This window comes from Rattus rattus, chromosome 11, assembly GCF_011064425.1.
Source record: "Rattus rattus isolate New Zealand chromosome 11, Rrattus_CSIRO_v1, whole genome shotgun sequence".
NCBI classification, from domain to species: Eukaryota; Metazoa; Chordata; class Mammalia; order Rodentia; family Muridae; genus Rattus; species Rattus rattus.
In genome coordinates, this window is record NC_046164.1 from 9,203,046 (window position 1) to 9,218,577 (window position 15,532).

The 15,532-nt window shown below is 41.1% G+C and overlaps 1 protein-coding gene across 1 annotated transcript in view; it reads right to left on the reverse strand.

Annotated features, from left to right (window-relative positions):
* The window catches only part of Prkg2 (protein kinase cGMP-dependent 2), a 103,821-nt gene that overhangs the window by 16,598 nt on the left and 71,691 nt on the right, over positions 1-15,532 (reverse strand). Inside the window, 1 exon segment of the mRNA XM_032916130.1 lies at positions 1,294-1,457. Coding sequence (XP_032772021.1) covers positions 1,294-1,457 — 164 coding nt within the window.

A 15,532-nucleotide genomic window follows, 5' to 3' on the forward strand; every position in this document is an offset into this window, starting at 1 on the left:
CTATAGGTAATGAATAGTGATTCAGATAAGATACAGATTTTCACATCTGTTTCCCCAGTATGTGTGGACAGAGATGCGATCCATGGGTGTTTTAACATTTTTTATTGAATATTGAGACTTGCAGCACTTTGAACAGTTAAGAACACTGCTCACTGGTAGACTGCGTCTTTAGAACGTGTAAAGCCCTAGTTAGGTCCTTACTGTTGCAAAAAAGAAGAAAGTTCGAGAAGATTCTATGAAATGTCTTTTTCACGTGCATGTTGATGTTTACTCCCACACTAATGGATTCATCTCAGCAGCAATTACACAATTCTTAGTGCAAATGTCTCTGGCACTAATGATGTCCAACACAGTTGGCTATAAAGGGTCATAAAGCATGCATGTGTCATGGAAAAGTACATCACAGACAGAGCCAGGAGACCTGGAATCAAGTTACTGATCTCAGGCAGTTAGCTTTGTGACCTAGTTGTCTAACTTGTAAATTTTAAATCATAAAATAATAAAAAAATAATAAAAATTCCTACCTTATCTTTCTCACGTGTGTTTGAAAACTAAACTAGGTTATGCATATATGTGCTTGGTAGCAGTGGAATGTTTTACGAATGTGGACTCTCTTGTATTGCATGTGTACATGTGTTATGTGTATTTGTGGATGATCACTCACACTGTACTGTGTTAAATATTTGGGGATGCAGATTCAGTAACCCCGGCTTTTTAATCTCTTGGCAAATGACAAGTCACTCTTAACTGCTGAAACCCATGCTGTGCCTTGGTTCTGTCCATTAGCACCTTGTAAAGAGTTGTCAGGTGATTTAAATTTTAAATTCAGCATCCTAGTTTTCTCTTTAGCATTCGTGGTTGAGGACATCTGGGGAAGATGGCAGTTAAATTTAGTTTGATTGATCAATGAGTTTTACTGAACTAGGAAAACAGCTTTCATCATTTGTTTAAAAAGAAAGACATTCTAACAAATCCCAAAGTTTTCATTGTTTCTATTTCTAGATTATGAAACTTTCTCACACTGAATGTGTTTCTGTAACAATGAAACTTGCCACTTTCGGTAAACCATAAGAACTCTATTCTCCTCTGCCTTGGCTTTCTGATTCCATTCTGTTTTAAACTTCCTATTCAAGCCCTGTGTTTGAAGTAATATGAAAAGGAAAAAAAGCAACATTCTTAAAAATATCTTCAGATAGGTAAATTTCAAATTGTGTATTTTTTATCATTGGTGAATTATTTTGCTCTGAAGATGAAGCCGAATGAGACTGGACTAAGATACTGTTTCACACTTACTTGCCCGTTAGAAGCTCATAGACCAGAATCCCCAGGGACCAGAAATCCACACTGAAGTCATGTCCTTTGTTAAGAATGACCTCGGGGGCCACATACTCTGGAGTCCCACAGAATGTCCACGTTTTCTGCCCAGAGCCAATCTTCTTAGCGAATCCAAAGTCAACCTAAGACAAGATATCAAAGAAAACTGAGGTGTTATAAAACTTAGCTGCTTCTAAGTTTCTGCTAATTTGTATGAGCTTTATTACAAGCCCAAACTTTCCTTCAAAACATCACACACACACACACACACACACACACACTTGTAGACACATACCCCCCCACAAACACCACACGCAAGCATGCACACAGACACACAGACACACACACATATACATTCACACTTGTAGACATATACCACACGTACACATACCACACGCAAGCATGCACACACACATACACACACACACTCATACACACATATGCATACACACTTATAGACACATACCACACATATACCACACACACAAGCATGCACACACAGACACCTACATGTATGCACAACACACACACACACACACACACACACACACACACACACACATACACACCATCTCAGATATTCCTTTGTAGATCCTGTGTTAATCAAGTTGTTGGGAAAGGTTCCATTATATGTACCACATTACTCTTGAAGACAATTCAACTTCATTCTTAGGCTCCCAGCAAACAGGACTAAAGCCTATTTTAATTCAGTGGCTTATCTGATGGACTGAAGAAGGGTGGGGGAAATAATAGAAACAGTTATCTGTAAAACTCCTCCAGGGATTAAAATAATAGCAAAGTTGAGAGTTTGGGAAAGAACTCATTGCTAAGAAGAGGGTAAGACCTCTGCCTGTTCTAAAGATGCAGTGTTCATAGCATGTACCAACTATCTCTGCATCCCACGGCACAGCCCCAGTATCTTTGTCTAGTCCGCTTTGATCTCCAAACACTTCTGATCCCCACTAGCGAGGAGGGTGGTAGATTATTAACTTACATGTTCTGAAAAAAGTAGTCAGCACCCACTCTAGCTTAGATTTTGCTCCATGCTTATCATATGAAGCTGACCATGAGAAGCTCAGAGTACTGGGCCAACTTATGCACACAAAGTCCACACAACATCCTCTGATACACAACGGGGAAGAAAGTACAAACTCATAGTGAGAAGAAAAAGCTAACATCCTAGAATGTTTGGGAGCTAGGGCTGGGAGAATGTGGGTACCACAGGGAGGTGACACTCGAGGTTGTCCCTGACTCAGGTTAGAAACTCTCCTGTAGTAAGGAGTCAAGGGTCCCCATTTTAGTCTCTCTCATTTTTTCAAGCTTTTACTCAATGAACTCTGTAGAGCAGATGAGAAAGAGAGAGAGAGAGAGAGAGAGAGAGAGAGAGAGAGACAGAGAGACAGAGAGAGACAGAGACAGAGAGACAGAGAGACAGAGACAGAGACAGAGGAGGCCAGGGATTCAGCAGCCTGTGGCTGAATGAGGTAGTGTATGTAACTGAAATCCAGTCCTGTGGAACAATGGCTCGCCTCTTCACACAGGGAAGTGAGTCAATCATCTCTAATGTGCACTAATTGTGTTTTAACCTTCTTTACCTCCCTCAGGTAACAGGCATATAAATTGTTTCTGGGCTCACCATACCCATTTCAATAGCTTTGTTGCACACAGGTAATTTCAATAACATATCAATGATCCATACTTCAAAACAGAGAAAGCAAATATCAGAATGAGACCCCCACATTGACAAGCAAGAGCCACGAACCATCTAACTTATTTGCCTGTTCAAATAGTCATGTTTAAAGCATCCGTTTTCCGTTAAAGAAGTCCTTAGAAACTCTCCCTTTTTTTCTGAGACTAATACTCACCACAGAAGTAGAAAAATTTCGTTAAAGAAAGAAAAAAAAAGGATTGCAAATGACACGACTCAAAATGGGCCTTTTCTGTTTGCCTTTATCTACGAAGCATGACTCACAAAGATTAAATCTGAGAGGTGACTGGGAATATTGTAAAATTAAAGTCAGCAACCAGCTGAGCTGAGAACAGCTACGGATTCCTCAGAGAAAGAAGCAATAATGAAAGTCCTGACTAATTTTATAAGGAAATTTAAGAGGTGAGAAAGTGGCGAATACAGCTGCAATTGTACATATGCCCACACAAAACGCTGTACTTAGTTGGGTTATAACAGCTTCTAGACTGTTTTTTAATTGCATTTAATTTCCCTTTTAAGAATTACTAGAAGTTTATTGGCTGTTTAGGAGAGCTATTCTAATTTTTAAAATAATATATTTTAATTTGAATTGCCAGTATGGTGTTGCAATGTTTGTATATTGGCTCAACAAACTGGTAATAATTATATTAACACTCCAAGATTTATAAAATTGTACCCCTTTCTTTATCTACGCGGTTCACGCCAACTTTGATCTGATACGTTTGGCCAGAATACCCTGGCATTCAGAGCTACCCAAAGTTGTGTCACTAATGCAGAAGATTCCAGATTTCTATGTTAAGTTCTGTGCTTTTTCTATAAGAAGCAAGCTGCCCCACCCCCACCCCACCTCAGTACCAGGGCTGCACCAAGGAGATCGCACACTCCTCTAGGCAGCAGGGAGGAAGTTCAACTTTCCTTTATTCAGAGGCACTCGGTGAAGACCATCCTCTACCAGGTACCAGGACACACACAGCTTTAGCTCTTAAGTTTGTATCAAAAAGAAAAGAAAAGCGATGATCATGGAAACATATCATAGTGATGATATATTGTCACGTGACAAGACATTCTGTGGAGAAGCAAACAGAAGATTTCTGTGCAGAGAACAAGATGGATTCACTATACTTAGGAGGGCCAGGAAAACACAGTTCCATGAGGTACACTTGAGCAGATTTGAACAGGTATCAGAATGAAATAAGAGGAATTTGATAAATATCTGAGAGAGAGGGTCCTGCCAGGAGGGAGAGACAGCACCAAGGCCTGAGAGGCAAATGCTGGTAGGCAGTTCAAATCCTGCCAAGGTCATCGTGACTCTACTGTGGTCCATGGAGGAAGGGGAGGCAGAAAGTACACGCAGGTCTGCACGGGTTTGAAAAGACTTTTGGAAGAAAGGGTACGATTTATGTCCTCAAGAGATCATGGGGAGAAAAAGGTTGGGATCCTCTCCCTTTGTTTTCAAACTCTGCAAGACCAAAACCTAGACTTTTAGGGATCTCTAGAAAAGCTATGCACAGTTTTTTCAAAAAAAAAAAAAAACAAAAAACTGTCTGAATTAAATTTCCACTACTAAGGATGGATGCGATTGAGCTGAGAGGTTTCAAACATATTTATGGTGGCCGAAATAAACTAGAAGGATTTGAGATACTTCCAAACCTGGAGCTGTGGCTGTGTCATTCAGAAAAAGAAAAATTAGCACGGGACTTCTTAGAACTGGCATCCATTAACAATGACCTTCCTTCTCTCACAAGTCTCTCTTTGGGTTAGCAACATTTCTCAGATATTGTTTCAGTCACACAGAAATGGGCACAAAGTGACTAGCCCAATTAAGACAGATGAATCACGGAGACGGAACATTCCAGAAAAGTATTTATGTGGCATGTTTAGGGCACCGTCTTTACCTCCGGCTAGATGAGGTAAAATGGAATCTCTGTCTTTCTGCCAACTCCTGCAATTGATTTAACATCCTCCTCTAATGGACAGCAATGGTGCTTTCCCCCAAGAGACAGGAAGAGAGGCTGAGGTACAAGTAGAGGAGTCTTTTATGAAATTTGACTTCTCCATGGGGCGGAGAGATTCACAGAAACGGAGCGCTGACTTGGGCAAGAGAAGGGGAAAGACTTGATTCACAAGGCTGAATTAGGAAAATATGTTGAGACTCATCTCCTCGAAGGTTACCCTGAATCATGGGCCTACTTCTCTCTCCTTCCACGTTCTTTACTACTGAACATACCTCAAAATCACATGCCTTTGGATAGCAAAGGTAAATCAAGGCAGAAGATATTTTTGAAGGAGAGGTAGCTGCATGAGCTCAGCTTATTGATGGGACAAGCTCGGTCCCACCAGCAAATAAGGTAGTCATGCTGTGTCAGCAGAAAATGGTTGGAGCCCAGTGAATATTTTCATATTTTACATGAGGAAATTCTTGATACATAAAAAATGTGACACAAATGCAAGAGAATCAGAGGCCTCCCCGTGCCCCACCAGTTCAGTAACAAGAAGAGAACTGAGATAGAAATCCTTACCTGTGTGTTCTTGCCCATTGCCAAGCGACCACCCATGCTTACACACACACACCTATCAATTGGCCCCATTCATTTCTAACTTTACCACACATCTGATATCACAAATACAATACTGCCTCTAGTTTTTAATTTTTAGATCAGCATTATCATACCTATTTTGGATAACATGATTTTTTTTCTCATTCAAGCCCATAGTGGTGCATTTGTACAATCAAGTCTATTTACATTGTAACACCATTTAATTGAAAATTAATTACTCTCTGTGAGGATAAAGTTCCAACTTGAACTTCCTCTGCTGAAGTATTCTAGCTATGATCAGCACACATAACTGAGGAGACAACTTCTTCTTACCTTGGTTTCCTTATGTAGCCTCATAAATACTTTGGCTATTCTGAGTGCTTGGGTATCCTGACATAAATTTCTAGCATCAGCTTGCCAAGCAAGTATCATAAAAAGCTCTGGTGGAAATTTTATTAGAAGGATATCAGACTGTAGATCAGCTGACAGAGTACCTCAAGGAAGAGAAGTCTTCCTGTATTTAAACATGACGCATCTGTCTGAGTTGGGGTAAGTAATGCTGGCTAGTATAAAAATAGATTCAGGAAGACATTAAGTTTCAACTATACATTAATTAATTCTTACTCACATAATGGCTTTTCCTGGGACGTAAAAGGATCTTGAAGCCATGATTCAGGGACACAGATTTCAACTTTAAGGCTCTGCCAACTCTAGTTGTCTGTCTTTGTTGACAAGTCAGAAAGAGTACGGACTTCATAAGACATCTGTAAGCCAGAACTTAGTGGTGTGCACAGCATGGCTGTGATTGCACAAGCTACAACTATGTCACTTGGTCACAATGACCCAGAAAGAGGGCTGAGAAGTTGTGTAGCTCTGCCCAGAAGAGGGCATGAACCACCCCATCTATTAGCTTTGCTCTTTTAAATGTCTTTCTATAAAACTTGGCAAGTTTCTCAGTAAAGCTATGAACACTTTACCACACTCAGTCCTAGGCACACTGTTTCATTTTGCAAGTGGCATTTGTGTCCCCATTGACTCTCTTTCTGGTTATTTTAAAGTACGCTGTGTACCAAGACGCCCTGCAGCCATACCACAAGGCCTCCATTGAACTGTAAAGTCTGCTTTTATAAAATCTGGATTCTTCTATAAAGAATCAATCTGATAAGTTTTGTCGCGACCTTTCAGTGTGTCTTTTAAATATATTTACATCTTACTGCATTAGGTAGAATGTCCAGTAATGATTTTAAAACTTTTTTATTTTTTTCACACAATGTACTTTGATTATATCCTTTCCACACAGGAACCCCCCCCCATCCCAGATTTTCCCAACTTCCCTACTTATTGGGCTTCATATTCTATCTGTCTGCCCACCCACCGTCCATCCATCCATCCATCCATCCATCCATCCATCCATCCATCCATCCATCCATCCATCCATCTATCTATCTATCTATCTATCTATCTATCTATCTATCTATCTATCTATCTATCTATCCCTTTCTCTCTCAATTAAGCAAGCAAACAAACAAAATACAAAGGAAAAAGGAAAAGAAACAGAAGAAGAAACACAGCACACACAAATAAACAGGAGTTTGTTTTGTATTGGCCAAGGACCCCTGGGCACAGAGCCCTGGACTGTGGTTGATATAAACTGACAGTCCATAGGTGGGAACTGGTTCCCCTTTCCCAGCAGGCATCAATTACAAATGGCTTCTAGACTGGGGAGTGGAGGTGGGGTCTTCGAGTCCAATTTCCCTTTCTCAGAGCTGGCATTTTGTTTGGTTTCAGGTGTTGTGTGCACTGTTACATTCTGAGTTCACAACTTACACCACTGATCTTTGAAGGCAACACTTTTTAATGCTTTGACCATATGACTATATGGTGCATGTTTACTCTACGTTCTGTTAGGCACCTTTTACTGGGTTAATAAAATAGACTCTGTTTTCTAGTTTTCTAAGAGATTCTTAACATATGGGCATGGAGAAATCTATTCAGGTAGTGTGTTTTTGCTGATGCTTTTAAATTCGTTATTAAATTGTTTCTATCTTAATTTGTTGAGTGTGATTTTTAAAATGTGCTTTTTTCCTTGTTTTAAGCCTTTTGTTTTTACAGATCAGTCAGCGAAACTGAAAGGGATGATACAGAGTTTCCCCATACACTTCCTGTCCCGTGCATCCTCAGACTCCCTCACTGTCAACACCCCACACCACAGCAGGACAGTTTTTTGCAAATGAGGAACCACCCAGCGTTAACAAGTCATTATTCCCAAATGTCCCCTCTTTATATTAGGGTTCATAATTGATGTATATTTTGTAGGCTTGAAAAAATATATAATCACACGTGTCTCATTATATACAGCACTGAGTAATTTTACTATCCCAAACTATCCAGACTTATGCCTTTTCCATATCCTACATCTTAGCTACCACTAATCTTTCCACTGTCTCCAACAATTTTCTCTTTTACAAAATGTCTTACACTTGAAGTAACACAGCATGAAGCATTTCAAGCAGGGCTTTACTTTCCTTGCTAATAGCATTTAAAGTTACAGGAAGTCCTCTCATGAGTTAAGAACTCATTTGATTCTAGAGTTGAATAGTTTTCCATAAAAAAAAAAAATCCAGGTTAAACTGGCTTTACCATAGTTTATTCCCAGTTCAGCACTATGATAAACCCATAAACCCACTAGTGATATCTTAGTTGCTCCGAGATTCAGCAATTATGGTAAAGCTATAAACATTTATGTCCAGGTCCTTATGTGATCATAGTTTCTATCCCTCTTCAGTAAGTACAGAGAATATAATCATGTGATTGGTTCATGTGTGTCCAGTTTGTTAAGAAACTAACACTATCTGTCAAGGGAGTGGTACCATTCACACTCTCCAGTACTGAATGAGAATTCCAGACCACCCACATTCTTCAGCGCTTGGGGTCCTCCATGTTCTACACTTTAGCCACCATACCATGCATGTGGTGGCGGTGTGCTTATTTAGTGTCTAACTCCCCAACGACCTATGACTTCATATTTCCCATATGTCTCTTTCCCATCTGTAATTTTCTGTGGTAAGCTGTCCATAGACGTCATTAGTCTATCTTTAATCAAGTTGTTTGCAATTTTGTTTTAAGTATATTTGTACATTTTTTTTTGCAATGAGCCCTTATCTGATATATCTCTTAAAAAATGTTTTTCTCTGGACTTTGGCCTCGCTTTAATTTCAGTGAAGTCTAGCTTACCGATTATTTCTCTCATAGATCATAGCCCTTCATATGTGTTTACGAAGGCTTCACCATTCTCAAGGCCATCCAGATATTACGCTATGTTATTTTCAGGGGGCCCTATGAGTTATTAGGTAATGCTTATCTCTGTGATTGACTTTTACCTAGTTCTTGTGCAGGATGTGGTTTTGGTGCGTGGGTAACTTGGGGTGGGTCTTAGGTGGACGCGCTATTTTTTTTAAACAACTGTCTTTGTTTAGGGATCACCTTTGCTCTCCTTATTTACGTTTTATTTCTCCTAACAGTTGGAAGACAATGTCTTCTCAAGAATTTGCTCATTTAATCTAAGCTCTCAACCCTGTGGGCTATTGACAGAATTTGTTTATCGCCATCTCTGTATCCATGCAATAATATCATTTTGCAATATTTATTTGAGAAACTAATTTGTGAGTCTCCTCTTCTTTCCCTTAATATTTAATCTTGGGATTTATTGATTTTTTTTAATCACATCAAAGCATCAGTCTTTGACATGATTAGCTTTTCCTCTAGGAATTTTCTGTTTTCAATTGCAAGATCACGGGTTATTTTCAATTATCTTCCAGTCAAAAGAACGTGAGGTTTCGTTTCTGTCTTTGTATGGTATTCCCTCAGTCGGGAATGTGTATGAATGATTTTTGATCCTTCTCCTTTTTAATATGGCATTCAATGCTTTATGTCTCTCTATCAACAGTGCTTTGGGGAGCATTATACAACTTACGATAGCTTGGGTTTTCATGCTTTTTTGAATCAGAATATTTTAAAACACAATTATGAGACCTCTTTATTGACCCATTGTGGTGGCTAGTGTTGTCAACGACACAGAATTTGGAATCACCTGAGATATGGGCCTCTGGGCAAGCATGTGGGGATTGTCTTGGTTGCATTAACTGTTGTGGTAAGGCCTGTGTCTTGTGAACAGCACCGCTCCCTGATTGGGATCATGGACAATGTCAGTGGAGAAGGGAATTCTGTGGCAGCATCAGTTTATTGACTTCCGCTTCCTGGTTGTGGTTCTGATATGATCATCTGTTTCGAGTTCTTTTGTCTTGGCTTCCCCACTATAACTCACTGAAGCCTAAAAACTGTGAGCCAGGGTAAAACTTTCTCCTTTAAGTTGCTTTCGTAAGAGCGTTTTACCACACCAACAGGAAAACAAAGCAAAAGAAAAAGAAAAACAAAAAAACCAAAGATACCCAAATGATGTGTATAAGTGTGCTTGCACCAAATGAGTTTGTCTTTCTGCTACGGGTTACCCGTTCAATGCCGTGTGGTTGTGAGCACACACTATCACCATGTGGCTGTGAGCACACACTATCACCGCCTTCACACACTCAGTTGACACAGTGCCATTCACAGGCATAATGAGAGCACCCCCAACTCTTCTTTCCCATCCTTGTAACTATCCTTGTCACCATCCCATTTCCCTCATGTGCTCCACCCTGTGCATCTGTGTGGACTTTTGCCCATGCTGCTTCCAGCACGGCTTCTGTCCCCTTTGTCCTCTCCTCTCTCATCTCAGTCTCCTCCCGTTAGGGAACACCCTTCAGTTCCACAGCCCGTGACTAGGTCTGCTTTGATTGATTGGTTGGTTGATTGGTTGGTTGGTTTGCCTGTTTTACAGTATCTGCTCTCTTGGACTTTTAAAATTTCTTCAGATACTCCTCAAATCCAGAGATCCTTATGTCAGCCTTACCTAGTCTGCTAACAGGCTCATAACAGCTACTTTTATTATTTATCTATTTTTCGTCAGTTTTTTTTCCCTTTAGGATTAATATCTTTACTTACATTACCCGTCTGTTCTTGTAAGGTACCCGCTTTGTCCCTTAAACCCTTCAGTATGTTAACTGTGGCTGTGTTAGATCCTGACAATTCTTGCCTAGTTCTGAGGCAGGCTCTGCCTCTTCAACTTATCATTTTGTCTTTTAATCACCTCATATCATATCCATATGTACCATATAATATGTACCAGAGAGCCAGCTATGGAGAGCATTGCCAAAGGAGCGACTGTGAATGGTCCTGCGTGACAGTTCCCAGGAGAAAGAGTCTCCTCGATGCCTCTGCAGTTAGGCCCTGGTTCTTTAGTGAACCAAGTTTCTGCCATGTGAACTTAGCAAATATTTCCCTGACTTCTTCCCCCTTAGGCGAGGCGGAATAGCTTGAGTGGGGTTGGAGTTGGTGCCCTTCTCTTCTTCCAGGTCAGTTTGGCTCTGATAAGAGCCTATTGTGCTAGGCCCTGGCTCTGAGTTTCTCCCAAGGCATTCCTCATCAGGGAGAATACAGTGCACTGTCTCATTTCAAAACAGCCCCTCTCTTACACTCCTTGAAAGAAGCCTAAGGAAATCCGTTCTGTTTACTGAGAAAAATCAGCCAAGCTCTGTAGGACAAAGCCATGAAGTGTGAGGACCCACGAAGGTTTCCAGCCCCGAGGCTTCTGCTCCTGCACACGGTGACCTCCGTGATCCTTCTCAAGCTCAGAAACACGTGCCTTGTCGCCTCTGTCTTACAGATCCCAGAAGGGATGCTGACTGTCGTGTCTGACCTGCTCCTTACCTATGTTACAAGAGAGGGGTAACTTTCAAGTTCTTTACACACGGAACCAGGAAACGAAAGGCTCTTTCCATGAAATATCCCAGGTTAAACTGTGTTTACAATCCACAAATACATCTAACCTGGTATGGTATCTGTAATGAATTTGTGATTAGTTTTAATGGTCAGTTGCTAATATTTTAATGTATGCACTAGGTTCATGAATGAGAGGGGATGTCAACTTGGCTTTTTAAGGCAATTTCCTTGAATAATTAAATTTACATCGAGTAGCTTCTTAAAGTGAGAGCAATCGGTCTTTTACTGTTCTTGTAAGGAATTCGTGTAAGATGAACTGTAAAGTCCCTTAAATTAATAACATTTTAATAGGACTGTTTTATTTTTCCTTAGATCATTTTATCTAGATATTTTGTATATATTTTACGGACATTTGAGATTTCATATACAGTGTAAAGTTACCCAACACGTTGGAAGTTACCTCTCTAGCCCACATAAACCTTGCTAATATTCATCCATAACAGAATTTTTCTATAGACCCTATTTTCTTTGAGGCAGTGTGGTGGTTTGAAAGAGAATGTCCACCCATAGGCTCCGGTACTTTGAATGCATGGTCCTAGTTGGTGGAACTATCGGAGGATTATGGCCTTGTTAATGGTGTATCACTGGGGGTCAGCTTTGAGATGCTAAAAGAATTCCACCATTCCCAGTGTCTTTGCCTCCAATTTGTGGATTAAGATGTAGGTACTCATCTGTTTCCGCTGCGATTTTGCCCTCTGTGATTTTGCCCTCCTGTCGCAGACTCTAACCTTCTGGAACTTTTAAACCTCAAAGTAAACGCTTTATTTTATAAGTTGCTTTGGCCGTGGTGTTTTATCGCAGCAATAAAAGAGTAGCCATGACAGAAATTGGTGGCAGGAAGTGAGCTACTGCTGTGACAGGCCCAGCCATGCCACTTTTTGGAGAAATATGGACGACGGTGGGACTCTGGACGAGGGAAGGGTTGAACTCCCTAAGTGAGGCTTAAGAAGTGAGACATCCTAGCGGGATCCCGGAGTCCGTGACGCTAACAGTCACATAGACAGTGGAATCCTACCTCAAACAGTCCCAGGAGGAAACACGATTAGTAACTGGGCTAGGGACAGTTCTTGTGGTATTTTCGCAAAGAACGTAGCTGCTTTCTGTCCTTGTCCTAAGACCCTGTCTGAGGCTAAACTGAAAAGCATTGTATTCCCTTGGCAAAGATGTCGAAACAGCCTAATAACGGGCTTTGCTGCAGGGTCATGTGTAGACTCCTATGAAGGTCTACAATGAAGAAGAGTAAGTGAGGTGAACGGAAATACAAAATGGACTGAAGTAAGAAAGAACACAAGAGATTTAATGGCTTATGTTGAAAGAGACGAGAAGAGTAAGGAAAGGCCTCATGTGAAGTCGAGCAAAATGAGGGCGTCCTCGGTGTTAGACCCTACCCAGCTAAGCTCCCAACTTGTCAAAAGGAAAGTTCTGCTTCTGTAAAGTGAAGCAGAGGAGAGTTTCCGCCTGCACGGGTGATTCCAGAGAAGCAGCCTCCACTTCAAGCAGTACCCAGATTTGGCAGGCCTGGACATGTGGTTCTGCCTTTAGAAATACAAAAGATACACAAGAAATGGAGTTGAGGAATCTTCCTTCATGGCCACAGAGAGGACAGGGAGGTGTCAGAGGAGTCCGTGTGTGGAGGCCCTGAGGGGCCATCGTGTGAAGAAGCTGTGAAAGCAAAAGCCTAGATTGGAGAACCCAAGATGGTGCAGAAGCCAGAGCCTTTCTGCTATGGGGAGAGCTGCAGACAGGGAGTGGAACTGAACCAGCTGGAAAGGGGAGCAGGGGACGGCGTGGGAGGGTGGGGAAAGCGTCTCTCTATCCTCCATGCTGGAGCCATCTAAGCCCTCCGATGTCAGACATGGAGTTAGAGGATTTGGAAATGCCCCCTCTGAGTTTCAGGCTTGGCTTTGGTTTGGTATTTCTTCACCCGGCTGCCATTCCCCTCTTCTACAATGGTAATGTATATTCTATGCCACCGTGCGTTGCAAGTATGTACTTCGCTGTTTTATTTTACGGGGGCGGGAGGGGGGGTTGGTGGGTTAGAATCAAGACATTGCCTTGAGTCTCAGACGTGACTTTGGAGTTTAAACTGGGAAGAAACTAAAAGACCATGGGGACTTTTGAAATTGGGTTAAATGCATTTTGCACTGTGATGTAGCTACAAGCCTGTGGGGGACAGGGAGCGCAATGCGGTTTGAACAAGAGTGGTCCACCTAGACTCGTGTATTTGAATACTTGGTCCCCAGCTGATGGAACTGTTTGGGAAAGGGGAGGGGCAGGACCTGGTTGGAGGAGGTGAATCACTGTGGGTGGGCAATGAAGTTTCAAGAGAGAGCATTCTCAGTCTCTCTCTTTCTACCTCCAACCTGTAGAACAGGATGCAATTTCTCAGCTGTCTCAACCACCAGGCATTGGCTCTGCGATCTAGCACTCTGAATGGAAGTCCCAAAATAAATGCTTCCTTTGATAAGTTGCCTTGGTCGTGGTGTTGTATAACAGTGATAGAAACATAACTAAAATGAACGGGAGATTTGTTAACTTTATCAATATTTTCAATCAGCTTTAGCTTTGTGAATCCTATTTCACGATAATTTGAGATTATTCTCCCTTTTAATTCCATTCATGGTCTTCTATCATTTTAACTTCTAAAGTTGGATACCTGTTCACTGGCATTTCCTGCGTTCCTATTTATCTTCTGGTCCTCCTAGCTATTTCTAATTCGATCCTCATTAGAATATTCTCTCACCTGGTTGCAGACTATTAACATTTTCCCCACTAACTGTTGAGTTATTTTGATGTCCTTAAAACTCCACCCAGATGACTTGCTGGTTTCTGTTTTGTGCAGGTGCAACAATAGAACACCTTAGTTTTACTTAGAGTCCTGCATAAGAAAATGCAAGATATGCTCAGTGTTGACACTGCGGCTGATGTTTTTATGACCTACGCACTTCCCTCTACACTGAGGCTTCTGACACCAGCCGTGTCCAGGCATTCACTACTGGACCCAGCTTAGAGTTGAAAGGTGCACTAGTGCATCACTTTCCTCTCATGCACACATAGGTTTGTAACGTATTGGCTTCATTGGCCTTCCTTGGCTTGGAAAGGGAAACAAGACTGAAGAAATAAACTGTGGCATGTGTGCGGGAGAGACACGTGTGAGATATCCATGATCCTCTGGTTCTTCAATCTGTACTTAATGTGGTGAACTGGTGAAGGCAACTGGGACCTAGGTAGAATCTAGGTAGGGACAATTCAGTGAAACGACACCAACAAACAAAAAGTGAACTCCAATTTCACTCAGGACTGAGGGGGAAGAACATTCTTCACACAGCTATGTCTGTAATTATCAACAACGGGCACACTCTAAGACACGGAGCTCCAAATCTTAGCTTTTCTATTACTTAGGTATTTTTTTTCCTCAGAGTGTCTATGTTTTACTTCCCTTTTTTTTTCATTTTCAAACTGAAAACAGTCATTTTTTTAAAAAAAATCATCTAGTGTAGTCTTTTCTTTCATCTTAGAAGTAGAGATGGTTCAACACACAGAAGTTTGGAGGTGTAATGAAGCATCTAAGTAGATTGTGAGGGCAAAAATAGTATAACTTAGTATATATATGAAAGGCCTTTGACAAAATGCAGCATGACATCATGATAAAAGTTCCAGAGAGCAGGACCGAAGAGAATGTATTTCAGCAAAGTAAAGGCTTCATATGACAAACCCACAGCCAACGTCATCCTGGATAGAGAAAGGTTGAAAGGAATCCTTTTCCAGTCAGGAATGAGACAGGACTGTTGGCCAACCCCATTACTCTCCAACAGAGTTTTTGAAGGTTTAGCTTGAGGAATAAGAAGAGAAAAGGAAAGCACAAGGAAACTCATAGACTAGAAAGAACTCAAACTATCCTTTTTAGTAGACGATGTGATAGTATACATAAAGGATCCCAAATTTTCTACCAGAAAACTTCTAGGAATAATTAATTTCAGCAAAGTGGTAAGATACAAAACCAACTTACAAACCCAGAAATCAATCAGTAAAACAATAAAACATGTTGGAAAAAATCGTGGGAACATGCCCACTCACTAGCTTCAAAACAAACATC